This window comes from Melospiza georgiana, chromosome 8, assembly GCF_028018845.1.
Source record: "Melospiza georgiana isolate bMelGeo1 chromosome 8, bMelGeo1.pri, whole genome shotgun sequence".
NCBI classification, from domain to species: Eukaryota; Metazoa; Chordata; class Aves; order Passeriformes; family Passerellidae; genus Melospiza; species Melospiza georgiana.
Window position 1 is genome coordinate 17,734,468 of NC_080437.1, and position 14,238 is coordinate 17,748,705.

Genomic DNA, 14,238 nt, shown 5'->3' on the forward strand with positions numbered 1-14,238 from the left:
AACAACCAAAACCCAACAAACCCACTCTACTCTTTTACTCTCTCTCCTCCCCACCCTAAACATTCCAGCCTTCCCTGCCACTAGAGAGGGGAGTTGTTTATTGATATTATGCAAGTACTGAAATATTTTTCTATTTCTTCTCTGCTATCCTTTTTTTTCCCTCTCTCTCCCTCTCTTCTCCGGGGGTTGCAAAGGTAGTTCAAACCCCTCCAGTCATCTCGGCTTATCAGCCACAGGAGATACATTCCTCTGGGCTGCTCCCTTTATAAGTCACTGCTGGCCGGGCGCCCGCCCGCCGCCCCGCAGCCTCCGCGCCGGCCGCGCTGCCCGCTCCGCGCTGCCCCGCCATGCCCTAGCCCGGGCCCGCTCACCCACTCGGGCAGGGTCGGCAGCGATGGCACCCCCGCCCCCGTGCCCCGCCCGCCGCTGAGGGCGGCTGCCGCCGCCGGGATGTTCAGCTGGCATCGGAGCTTCACCCTGGGAGCGCCCTGGAGGAGAGGTGAGTCGGCCGCCCCCCCGGTCAGCCGGCGGCTGCCAACACCTCCCCAAACCCGCACCCCGCCACCCCTTCCTTCCCCTCAGCGCCGCGCGGACGATACTTAGGACAGGCTCATCCCGGCCCGCCCTGCTCCCGGGCCCCGCCGGACGGGCCCCGCGCCGCTGCCGGCCCCCCCATGCTGCGCTCGCTGCTCTCCGGCTGCCTCTGTCCCCTCGCAGGTAAGGCGCGTCCCCCCCGCTCCAGCCTCCGGCCCGCCAGCCCCTGCTGGGGGCAAAGATCGCCCCTAAGGAACCGGTTTGATTTCCTCTTAAAACGGGCTTATTTCGCTTTGCTAAGCGTGCAAAGCTTGGGAGAGAGGAGCAGGGCAGGCGGGAGCGCTGTGGCTCCGAGCGGTCCGTGCTGCCGAGGCACCGGCACCCGGCGGAGCGGCCGCTCCCGGCACCGCGCGGCTCCGGCGCTCCCAGAGGCGGCTCGGGGCTGCCCTCCGCCCGTCACGGCGCGGGCACGGACATCGGCTCGGTTCCGAGGCAGCGTATCCCCATCCCACAGGGATTGCCGCGGGTTCCAAGTGTTTGACTTGCTCCCGCCTGTGCAGATGAGGTGACCCTGGCAAGAAAGGCAGCTATAGTCCTGAAGCTTATCACCTATAACTTTTTAAGCCTGTTGTGCCTACAAATTATTAGGTCTCAGTATGCCTTTTCCTGGCATAACGGAGCCACTATATTTTATACCTTAGCCAGAGCTGCAGGCGTTGAGATCACAAGCTCTACGTAGCAGAATTCTCTTAGGATCCCTGTTTATCCCTCAGCATGGCTTGTGGCAGCTGTAAACGAGATCGGCAGGTCGGCATGGCTGCACTGGGCTGGTTTGCTTGGCATACAGGCGGCTACAGACAGAGCTTGTGAGAGCGTAAGTGTAGTGTGCAGTGCAACAGCAGGATGGTAAAAATGTTGCAAACCCATGTGTTTGGGGCGGTGATACCTCCTGGGGTCCCGACCTTCCATCCTTATGCCAAACTCCTGCTTCTTTTGGGGTGCTGCAGCAATTGTTCCCATGGAGTCATCAGAAATGACACATTATTGAAGACACACTGCCTAGATTGTGCTTCCCAGCTGTCCTGGTCTGGGGCAGCTACTTGGAGCTTTGTGTGAGCTGGAGCCTCTGTGAGGTGCCCCAGCAGGTCACTGCTCAGTGCTGCTGCCAGCCAGGCTGCTGAAGCACCTTGCTCTGCCTGGCCTCAGTCTGAAAACTGCTACCCAGTGACACCCAGTGAAAGGGCTCTAGAGCAATGCTGCTGTGAGAACATGCCAGCATCCCCCTAAGATACGGAGGGTGTTTGAGGGGTGTTTTGCAGTATGGCGGGAACTGCTCCTTTTTGCCCTGGATGTAATTGGACCATGAACTTGTTTCCTCCAAGATATACAGTGCAAACCTGATGGCAGGGTTAGGAGGTGAAAGGAAGCTTGCTCTTCCACATGGAGGTGTCCCTCATCACCCAGACAGAGCAGTATTGTTAAGAGGGTAGGTGAAAACTTTGGTGGGGGAACAGAGTTATCCTACAGAGCACTGACGGATCAAAAAGAGGTTCAGCTAGAATTTATCCAAATAAGAAACAGCAACATCACTCTCTAATGACTTCAGCTAGGAAAAAGACACCAAATATTATGCATGTCCTGATTTGGACACTGTCTCTATTCAGAAATAGCATTCTTGGCTCTTCCCTCACTGCAACTATAAAAGATTTCAGACATGCCAGAGCATGGTTATGCCTGTCCAGTGCTACCTTGTTTGAGCAGAAGCAGGTCTCCAGGGTTTTACCAAGGGACAGCAATGACTGTCATGAAGAACGGCTTAACAGCGACCTTTCTAATACCATTCTCGAGTTCCTTTGGCTTCAGTTGAAGCACTGATGTCTAAATGGCCTTGGTCTTTGGGGCTATTGAACAGTTGTTTATCCAAGCCTATTATAGGCAATAAAACCTGAATTACTACATACCTGTCATCCCTGGGGGGCATGTTCCATCCTTGCAAAGGGCCTCCTGGCTCCTCGTTAATTTCTGGCTGAATAATCCTCTGTGATATGAGGCAGCCTGCAGATTAGATGTACAAGGAAAAGATCTAAATTAGACAGTTTTTGCCAATGTGCGATATATTTGTTTCTATTGTTTTAATTTTCTGCTCAGACATATCTCTGAGTTGTGTGCTAAATAATCTTTTGCTGTTATACAGGGCTGCTCATCAAAGCACTATTTCCTTTATTTAAGGTTTTGAACCTTTCTCTTGGAGGAACACATGGGAATTTCCAAGAAGGATTTGCAGGTCCTTAGTGGCAGCTGTCATCTCCCTGACAAAAGTCTCTCAAATAAGACCCATAGGTGATTGTAGGGGCTGAACCTCATCCCTCCCCCAGCCCTCAGGACTGGTTACATTGCAGAGCAGGGAGGATTTAGGCGCTAATCCTTGTGCACCAAAATTACCCCCGGCCAGGTTTTCCCTCCGGGTCCTAGATACAAAGAAATAAATTGCAGCGAGAATGCAGAAACGAGTGGGAGCAGCGCTGTAGCTGGTGCAGTGCTCAGGGCCAGGTGTTGGTCTAAAAACTGGTGACTGCCAGCCTGCACAGGTAACTGATAAACCAGGTGGTCTGAGGGGACCTGCTGTGCCCCGGGACTTTCTGCCAGAGGTCACTAATCTATCAGACCTGTCGCTAGGTTTCAAAAACTTCACAGGTCACTTGGAATGAATAGGAGCAAGCTGTAAAAGTGTCAAGTGGCCTCTCTACTTGGAAATCCATTTCCTCTTTAGTTCACCCAACTATATCAATCAGTAAACAATCGATCAATCTCCCTCTCATTCTTCCTCAAATGCTTGAAAAGAGTTATAATTAGCTCCTCTTTTCTCAAACATAGATACTAAAGCAATGAATGTCTCCTCAGAGAGTTTCAGAGTCCTTGAACCCTGTTATCTTTCTCTCGGCATCTACTTTATATGGATTTATCATTACCAGCTGCACCTGTGGGGACCTATAACATTTCTGGTCACGTTATATTAGCAAACTACAATCCTAAGGAACTTCACACACTTAACTAACATGGAGACTAGAGACCACCTTGGAGCCAAAGGATCTAAGTGCTTTGTGCTTTTTGTTCAAGGACTATCTGAAATTCAGCTTTGTCATAACTATTCCTTTGCATGCAACATTTTGAGCAAAACAAATTGTATATGTATATTCATGAATTCCACGTGCAATTCACTTCTCCAGCTGGATAAATTGAAGTTTAGAGAATCGAATATATTGTGCAAATACTGTTACAACACGGCAGCATGCTCCCCTGCAAATGTGAATTTTTCAGTCACAACTCCAGTAAAAAAAAAAACAAACCCAAAACAACAAGCAAACCAAACAAAATAAAACAACAAAAAACTCCGACTTTTCCTCTGACTGTGATTTTCATGCCTTCACAAGTTTCTGTTGTTATAGGTAGAAGTTGTAACTGGTGCACTGAAGACAACAGACCCTGTGATAAGGTTTCTGTGTAAAATTTTCAGCTTGTGATTACCCTAATTACTTAGGAGAAGCCTTGCTCAGCCCAAGATCCGGCAGCACACTCAGCACGCTGCCTGAAAAGCATTGGGGAAGGCAGATAGTTCGCAGACTTTTGGTGACAAGTAGCACCTCTGCCATTGCCAGGACTGGGATCGACAGTCCGGTAAAGCACCAGGGAGTCGGGTGATCCCACCCCGTGGGAATCCATGGCAAAGCCGTGTGGAGATAGACTTTGCTCACAGAGAGTTAGTTGGTAGCGGTTACTGATTTTTGGGGGTGGGGACTTTGTTTGTTGGGTTGGTTTGGGGTTTTTGGAAGCGTAAGAGTAATTCAGTTCTAGTGAGCTCTGAGGCCCTGCAAGGCCTGCCTGAGCCCCCAGGGCTGCGCTAGGGAAGCTCTTCCCGGCCGGGGAGGGGACACGGCCCCCGCTGGCCCTGCGTGGGGGCTGCTCCGGAGGTTCCAGCACGGCCCCAGCGCCCGACCCCACCCTTCAGCACACGTGGGGGAAAAGTCATCAGCAAAAAATGCCTATTGTTTCAGAAAGGAAGTGACCCCTTCTCTCTTAAATGCTGGGAAATTGAGACCTCATCACTGGTGAGAAAAAAACCCACCTCTTCGAAATGAAAGGGAAATACCACCTGAGCCGTCCTGCCAGCAGTGCTAGAATGTGGCACAGTGACAAAACTGAGGGAGTCTTTTTGTACGGGAAGGAAGGAAAATGAGGGAATGCAAGGACTAAATAGGAGAGGCAGCCTCTCATTTCTAGGTCATGAGTCTGACTCCAGTGCACTAGTCACTGCTATGTAATGATTCTTCAAAAGGCAACAATCATCTCTTAGTCTGTTACTTGGAGGCCACAGAACCATCACAGAACCAGTCCTGCACGGCAGGGTTTCATTCTTGGCACAGCTGGAGCCAGACAGGAGTTACTAGGCAGGCTGTGTCCTGCAAAGGACGCTGAAAAACCTTTTCTGGCACTTTGCATGTGCACCTTACTCCTGTACTCAGGGCTAAGCAGAATAGTAGGAGTGCTGTGGTTTGAGGTTGGTCTTCCTTTGCAGGGTAGCTGTGCAAAGTCCCTGCTACACCAACAACCCAAGTCATTGGTGATACCCTCTATTTTTGGTGGCACAGTAAAGTGGGAATGTGCTGGCCTTATAAACTGCAGTGTGTAGGATGTTGCATGTGTGGCACACAGTAGCAGGGAGAGGAAGAGATTCTCTGAGTATCTCTGGGCTGTTCATCCTGTACAGACCTACCGATGGGTTCGCTGTGCACATGGACCTTGCAGCAGTTCTAGAGACAAGCACAAGGCTGCCATGGCTCTACCTCTGCTATCCTTTATAAGACAGTGGTAGATGGAGACAAGCAAAGCTTTGGCTCCAGTTGTGCCATGTTCAACAGAGATTCTCCCCATGCCAGGTAGCCTAAAAATCAGGATGAACATTTTGAGACAACAGGTGGGCAGAGACTGGAAAGAAAAGAGCAGCAAAGGGCAGTGCTGGTATGGTATGGCTCTCTACTGCCAATAGCAGCACTCATTCCACTGCTAGCCTGACCTCTTCCTGTCCACCAGTGCTTCATTAGTTGCATACATCAGAAAACCACGTGCTATTATACTTAAGTCAGTGCATAAGAGACCATGGACCCTCTCAGGGATGTAGCAGAGCTTAACAGGTCTTGCACTGAAGGAATTGCCAGTGAAACGCAACTTTGAATCACAGGCATAGATGCAAAAAAGAAAAAAATCAGACATAGGTTTCAGTACTTTGGAGCACAGGGAGTTGGATATAGACTTTGGCTTGGTTTACTAGAAAGGTGGGAGCTTTTGCAAGAATTTGGCTTGAGCAGGATTGGAAATGCAAAGGAGTTGTTCCTGGGCAGTTGTTTGAGTTAAACCTCATGCATCCAACTTACTTGGGATAAAGAAATTGCCTGAAAGCAATTTTATATTTAGGTATCTGCCCTCCTTCTCCTGGTCAGTAATACACCAGGCTGAGTCCTGGCAGCTGCTAGTTATTGTGCAACTGGAAAAATAACTTGGACTAAAAAGTCCCAAGAAGTGAAGCCTTGGGACGGTATTTACCTTTGAAAGATTTAAGTTTCTCTATTAGGCTATGCTAACTGCAACATAGAAATATCCTTGAAAGCAATTTAAACATGATGCAGAGCAAAGTTCTAGAGACTTAAGTGGAACACATCTGCTCCTTTCACTCCCTACCAATTACCTCAGGTGTTAGCTAGTTCAGTGTCACCACCTCCTTGTGACTTGGGAAGCAGGCTGATTCTCCAGCTTTACAGGCACAGGAAACCCACTTCCCAGGGCTACACATGATCACTCACCACCAGTTACAGACATGTATTTCAATCCAGGGAATCCTGTATACCTCTAGGGTGATTACAGAGCCATATAACTCTTTGAAAGGGCTACTAGGCAAGTAGCACAAACTACCCTGAGACAATGTTTGGCCTGGGCACACATGTTGAATATGCTTCAGGAACCTGTACTGACTCTGAAACATGAACACAAAACTCCACTCCTTCCCTGGCTGCCATACCAGCGTAGCAGCCAGTTTCCTAAAAACTACAGCATTTGCTATCTTACCCCCACCCTAGAGGGGTGTGGAAAACCGGTCCAGGGGACAAGAAACAAACAACAACAACAAAAATCTTGGCTGGATTCCCAGGAACAGCAGCGTTAAACCTGGCTGGCCTCCAGCACCGGTAAATTACATCTTACCATTGTTAATGGCACCGTTCAGCTCTCTGGAGTTCTTCACACCTCCTTTCAGAAGCCCCCGTGCAGGGTTGTTGCAGCCGTACCCCTGCAGCACACTCCCTCCAGTGCCAGGCAGGAGTTATCTCCCTTCCTTGCTTTACTCAGGGCCCCTGGTACTGCTGAACAAAGCACTTACAGGCCAAGCCCTCGGCCAAAATGAGTTCTGTTAAGGCCCTGGAAATGAGTTAATTTATAGCAGCTGAGGGTCTGGGTCGCTTTTTTTTTTTTTCTCTTTTCCCCTCAATTAAGCAGATGAACTTTAATTGCACCATTCTGGTGTTTGTTAGCAATATGCTTGAAAGAGCTAAGTGTTTTTGTATGCCTCTTTTGAGATCTGTAGCAGGAACAATCTGCTTCTTGGAAGCCCCATGGTTGAGATTCTATAATCCAGTTAATAGAGAGGAAGAAGAGAGACTCTTCTCTCAGTGAGGTGCAGCAAGAATAACCTGAGTTTCAGGTCACTGCCTTAATCACTGGAGATCTTTCTGCTGTAGCACAGATGACCTCACTGACCACAGGAAAATATTATTGAATGAATGAGGATGAGGTGCCAAAGTGTGTTGCAAAATCCTGTTGTCCTTTTCCAGTATTCTGCTCTTGTGGTAGGGGGATGATAACATTTTGCCTCATCATAGGGCGTTGGAAGAATAAATCAGAAATGCTCTGTGGTTTGCAGGACCTGACAGTGCTGAGAGCAATGGTTTGCAGCCTAGAACAGATAAACAATTTTTGTAAAACCTGTTGCTAGTGACCACAGTAAGGGGAGAGCAAAGAACTGTTGTTGGCACCAAGGCGGCCATCCCACAGAGGGTCAAAGATTTCATCTTATTTTCTATTCTTTCTACTCCAGCCAAACCTTCACATTGCAGCTTTTGTAGTCCTAAAAGATATGCAGTAAAGCATCTGACATCTCCTTCTGTAAGTAGCAAGACCTCATTTTAATATGCTGCTTCCTGATTTTAGACAAAGCAATATTTGTGTAGGCCAGGGTGAAACCTGTTAAGCAAGAAAAAACAGGGGCAGATTGAAAGAAGTGAGAGAATCTCCAGTCAAAGGAAAGCATGGCATGATTAATAAGTGAGAACAATCAGTCTGTGGGAAAAAACTACCATTGCATGTAGTAATTCCTGGTAAGAGTGACAGCTGTATGGTTTGTTCCTAAAAGTAATTGCAGGAATGCAGCTGCTCTCCTCCTGACTCTCGGTGGTTTTGTTGGCCAGCTGGGTAGTGATGCCATCAGAAGAGCCTGTAAGCCTTGTATTTTTCATGCAGATACAACATTTTTTGTCTGGCTGCCAAGAGGTGTTTGCAGCTGAGCAGGTAGATCCTCTTGACTCCAAATCAAAGTGACTCAGTTCCACCTCCTCCTTCCAAGCCCTGGCACCCAGCTCCCTCTTAGAGCTGATGTTTTGCTATATGTGAAGCTGCAAACCTGTCACCCTATTCTTTATCCTCAGGTCAGGGTCCTTCATACATATCCCAAAAGGGGAAGAATAACAACAGAGCCCAGCACAGGCAGCTTCTGATGAGCTTTCCTGGGTAATGTCTTTTTCTTGGCCCTCACCACAGCAACATCCTGGTGTTGTATTGCTGAGGTCTAGCACTGACTGTCCCAAACATGGCTCTTGGCACTAGGAAGATGCTTGTGAATCCTGCTAAGGGAGGCAGTGCAATTCTCTATATGATAAACAAATCTTATATAAGGGGTATTAGGACTATGTACCACAAGAAACCCATCAGATTATTTATCACTGACTGCCCTTCATAAAAATCCAGTGTGAAATATTAAATCAGTGGGTGTCTATGAACAGCAAAGGGCATGTTTCAGTGGTATGCCAGGAAATTCTCAAGATCAAATGAAGGGAATTCAAATAAAGTAGAAAATGATCCATGTAATAGTTAGCGTGGCCTTCATGAGTACAAGTCTCCCTTATCTAAGTACTTTACAGAAAGCAAGCTGGAGGAGGTAAAGATGGGTTATTTCTGAAACAGGGAGCTTCTGGGTCACCGCAAAGGAGAACTGCACTGCACAGCTCTCCCTGATCCAGGTGGGGTGGATCCTGGGCTTTCCTGCCCACCTAGGGACATTTACATTATTGGCGGTGAGTTTGTGAAGCTGATGCTGGTCTGATTCAGGCAAAAAGGAAGAGGAGAGGGGAATGAAGTAGAAAGTAAGACATCCAGAAAAGTGTATGCATTGTAGCCCTCTGAGGCACTCGGGGCTGGGCACTAAGGGAAAAGATACCAGGGAAACTGAAGTTTTGTTCTGCATCAATTCTTGGTTCCAAATTCACAAACATACATACTTGGAGCTGAGATTTGCAGTTTGCTAAAAGGTAGATGCAGAACTTTCACACTGGCTCTCATGGCATCGTGACCCAAATGTTTGCACTATGAAATATTATATTCAGAAAAACAGTAAGAAAAACCTGGGAGCAGATCTCTGACCCTTGAAGATCAGCCTTTCACCCAGAGACTGTTCTATCACATTACTGTGTAAAATAATTGTGACTTGAAAACAAGTCTTCTTTGTTTGTGTGCAAAAGCTCTCAAGCAAGGCTGCCCCCATCTCTTTTGTCTTTACAAATAAGGTAGGAGCTCACTTTAAAGACATTACTTCATAGCTAAAACCATATAGGGAGTGAAAAGATCTATAGTGCTTTTTACACTTGCTTTTTTTAATCAGAACTTGATTTTTTGTCACATGTGTGTGAGCAGAGAATACTGCAGAGAATACCAAAGAGTTTTCAAATTGCTTGTTGCAACCCAAAATTCACTTAAGCCTCTGGGAAGAGTGATTTCATTTTACTCTTTTTTTCTGATGGTTCAGAATATATTTAATTGGAAAAAAATATTTCAGCCTTAAATTAATGTCGATCAGGCTGAAAGAACATGTACATCTCTCCATCTATACACAGATAATTACTAAAATGTTACCTGCCTACATATGTTGTTTTTTACCTATCAAATCAGAATTGTGCTTTTATGAGCCCCCCGGAGGACTCTGAGGCTATGAAACACAAGCCTTTCATTGCAGCAAAGCCCACAAGAAAGCTTCATATAGCTCAAGAAAAACAAATTAGGGTTGTCCCCCTCTACCACCTTGGTATAGGCAGTTTTACATTCCACATCCCTCAGGGGATGCATTAGACACTTGAGTTTTGTAGCCTCCTGTGACCTTCTACTTGTTTTCAGCAGGTAAGAGGAGCCCACCTGCTGAGGACAAAGTCGTGTTAACACACATGAAGATACTGAGCAATGAAGGAATTCAAAACCCAGGGTTAATCCCAGAGGCTCCAGCTGACACAGCCTGCACAGAGGAGTCCCATCTTCCCGATGCCAGTGTCCCACCAGCCTGCTTGGGAAGCCCAGATGCAGCAGCCAGGGCAGCAGATGCAGACTGTGTGGATGGCCCCGCAAGCAGTGACTGTGTAGCCACCCTGCCTGACCTCAGCGCCTTCGAGTCCAAGTGCCGGCTCCACAGATTCTCCAAATTCGAATCTGAGGACTCGGGGGTTGAGCTGCCAAGCGGTGCTAATTCTCCATCAACACCCACGGGCTCAGAAAAGAGCTTTGTGCTTCACAACAGAGACTCATTTTGTGATTCAGGTGTGCTTAGCACCTCTTCTTCCCCAGAAATTGACCATCAGTTAATGAGAACATGTAAAGAACATGCCAGAAAAGTTAGTCTACAAGATCCAGAGAGCAAAAAGCAAGATGATTACTATAGTCAGGAGGCAGATGCTGTGCAGGATCCTACAGCTTCCCTTGAAGACTTCAATGACCCTCAGGAAGAAAGTCCTGATGAACATTTTCACCAGGATGACAGGCAGTCTCCAGAAAAGGAACCTACTGCAGAGATGGACCTTTCCAGGGAAAGCACTCTTTCCACTCCAGGTCCCATAGAAGAGCCAAAGACAATTGCTGACAATTTTCCAGAGAATTTTGGCAGCATGCAAGATCTTCAGATCCATGAACATCAGCTGAAGAAGTGCCCCACAAGCGACAGCCTGGATGAATACATGGATGAATGCTGTAGACTGAGTGAGGTAAGAAATATGTGAACTTAATCTTAAATCTAAGCCTGTCCAAACACCCAAGTCAGTGTTCAAGTCATATTTGTCACAAATTAGACACATCTGAGTGAATTTAGAATATCTCCCCTGAAACTTGCAAGCAGTAAAAAATGGTATTTGATTTTAAAGGTTTCTTTTCTTACCAGTAAAATTCTTAATTAATTTGTGAATACCAGGTCTGGATAAAGATGAAAAATGACTCCTTAGATCTGGTGTTTATAAAAGCTCTAGATAAGAGGATGGACTTGATTCTGGTCTCAAAATTAAGATTATGAAGTTAAGTCATCATCCTCTGATACATGGGGTGAGGGTCAGAACATAGGCTTATTTTCAAGACTAGGTTATTCTTGTCTCTGGGAATAGCTGGCTTGCTTTTGGGGCAGTGAAATTTGTAAAGAACTTGTCTGAGGGTTAATTAATTTCTGCCCAGGCCTGTTGTGCCCTGTTGAGTCAACTGTCTCAAATAATGCATGACCAGGGAGCTAATTCATAAATTCAGATTTTTGTCGGGCTGGAGTTGGAGATGCCGTTTTGACTTGCCAGCATAGCTGTGATGAGCCAAACTGCAAAGACTAAATTTCAGCAGATTGTCTCACTCCTTACTCCCTCTCTTTCCCCTTGCTACCACTGACAAGAGAATAAAAAGCCCTTCTGTGCACCTTCTCCCATAGCAGGTGCTGGTAAGTGCTCCCGCCAGCTCTTTGCCTGAAGCCTCATGCTGCTGAAGTGAGGACAGATCACTGCAGTGGGTTCCAGGAACCAGGAAAGCAAATATCTCAGTGGGGAAATGATTCTTGACAGAGAAAGAGACCAAAGAGCCCCATGAGCAAAGGGAAGGAAAAAGGAGAAAGACAGACTAGGTGAAGAGGGTCACAAACACAAAAGCATCAAATGGGGCCTAGCAGGGATTTTTTGGGGAGGTGTTCATTGTGGTAATAGTGATGAATTGGAATTGGAGATGGGTGGGAGTAAGCCAAGTAACAAGTGATGTGTGCTGTGCAAATAATTTAACCGTGATCTCGCTGCCCTGAACAATTGGGCCCTGGACTTCCTTTCCAGCATGCCAAAACCTCTTGAGCAGTGAGGAAGGTCAGAGATGTCTCATCTCTGTTAACATTGCTTATCAAAGAAGTACAAGCAACACACAACCCATCTGAGCAGTGTTTTCCTCCCCAGAGCTATCTCACACATGGCAGAAGACAGATGTCTATTTTGCACAGCTCCCAAACAGATCTGGCCATTTGGCAGAGAGTTCAAGAAAAGATGAGAGCAGCAGAATCTGACCATAAGGAGACTTCATAAAAAGTTACCTAAATTCTACGTTTCACTCTGGAGAGTTTGCACCCAGATTTGGTCTTGTGGACAGTTCTGTATGCCTGTGAAATTCCTTTAAACCCTTAGTGAAATGGAGCCTCAGTTTACCAAAGAAAAGCGTTTAAATAAACAAGAGAATAAATTAGAAAGAAGCTGAAGAGGAAATTAAGCTCTTGGTGGCTTATCTCCCCTCCTTTTTAATATCCTCACTGGCTGAGTGCTAAAGCCCTGTGCCCTAGAGCACTTTTCTTTGTTTTTTGAGCTGTGTAAATACAGCTGTGACCTAGATGCTGGGGAAGTTTGCCCCTCTTCACAGCACACCCCCAGGCTGACTTTTCTCAAGAGCATCACTCCTCAAGCTGCTGGGATGCCAGGTAGCACCGAAGTTGACTGGGACAAGAAATGCCCATGGACTGCTGCACAGCCCTGCAGCAGCTGCTGCACTGTGTGCCTCAGAGCACCAGGACAGCCTCTGGCAGATGCAGAGTCTTCTGCCCTCACTAAGCTTACACCAGGCTGACCTGTCCTCACTGTCACACAACAGAGACCTGTTCAGGAGTGAGATCCAGATGATCATCTGACCATACAGCTGACAGATGCATCTCAGTTCATCCCATCTGAGTATCTGCTCCAGGCTTTCTCTGTGGTTTTCACATTTGTCTGTCCAAGACACAAAATGGTACTTAGAAACCAATCTCTGCTATGGCCTGTTGTCTTCTGAGGCACTAAGATATCCCTGGAAATGAATCACTGTTGGCTGAAAGAAAGCAGGCCAGCACAGTGTATTCCCACCCTGCTTGGCAAGAACATGGCAAACCAAATTGCTCCATCAAGTCAATTCCTGTGTTAAATTAATGTTGATAGAAAGGCAAAAGTGCTTACACTGGCTTATAATTAATGCTCAGTGAGAGCATTATTTAGTTACAGGTGACACCATCTTCCTCAGTTCTATTGATGGTTTTGGGAACTTTGAAGTAACAGAAGAGTAGTTGAGTTTCCCCAGCTCAGCTGGCTTGGCAGTACCAACTGTGCTCACTGGCTTACCACAGCCAAACAAGGATTCAGTCTCTGGATGAAGTTTTCCCTTGATGTCCTCCTGACCATCCCTCACTGCTGAGGCCACTTCCAAGAGAACAGGAAGGAAAATGCTGAAAAAGAGAGACTGGAAATGACCAAATGTTTTGACCACTTGGATTCGGTTGGTGAATGGCTTTGGCTGAAAATATACATCAAATCATTTCAGTGCAGCATTTTTAGACAAAGCTTTCTGATCTTTTGTTTTGAACTGTCATTATTTTGAAATTTGCCTACATTTTGAAAGATGAAAGAAAATGGAAGCTGTCAAACAACAAGAGAAAGAACTTTGAAGCCTAAATAAAAGCATTTCCTTTTAAGCTTGAAGTTTGAAGATACATAGCTTTTGATGCTTTTGCTTTACAAACACTTCCTCACGCTCCATAAAGTTTACATTTAAAGTCAGCCCAGCCCAACCCAGCCTCCTAGAAGAAAAAGGATGGAAGCACCATCAGCATTAAGTGAAAAAAAAAATCATTATTCATGCAGTGCTGTTTATCCTGGGCCAAAGCAGTCAAAATGTTTCTCTATAGAGCGGTACAGTTCAGGGGAAGGATAGGGCTACCTGTGATGGTCAGCCCCCTGTGCGTGCTGCTCAGAGGAAACCAGAAGCTATCAGCAGGCACAGCCCCTCCCGGACAGCAGGGTGGAGACATCAGAAATACACAACACGATCCCTCTCTTTCCTGTTATTCACAAGCCTTTTGGTGCTGTCAGCTACCAGTGACAAATGCTTCCCACTCAGCTCAGTCTGTGGCTGTGTCACTGTTTGGTTGCTCTGGGCCCTGGATGGGAGGGCTGAAATTCTCTTGTTCCCTTCGGGTGGTGCAGTGACCACTGTGCTGCCTGTACCAGCCATGCTCACATGGCCAGAGTGCACAGTGAGGGATGCATGGCAGGATGCAGCTAGTATAACCCAAAACTATGCACAAGAAAAGTGGAGAGCATT

At 46.9% G+C, this 14,238-nt stretch overlaps 1 protein-coding gene across 2 annotated transcripts in view; it reads left to right on the forward strand.

The window, feature by feature from the left end:
* The first annotated feature begins 637 nt into the window (after positions 1-637).
* Positions 638-14,238, forward strand: part of LOC131086225 (uncharacterized) — a 29,901-nt gene continuing 16,300 nt past the window's right edge. Inside the window, exons 1-2 of one of the 2 annotated variants that reach the window (XM_058029139.1) lie at positions 638-717; positions 10,021-10,874. In XM_058029139.1, coding sequence (XP_057885122.1) covers positions 675-717; positions 10,021-10,874 — 897 coding nt within the window. In that variant the 5' untranslated portion in view covers positions 638-674. The remainder of the gene's footprint in view (positions 718-10,020; positions 10,875-14,238) is intronic. The other variant, XM_058029140.1, reaches the window with a different exon arrangement.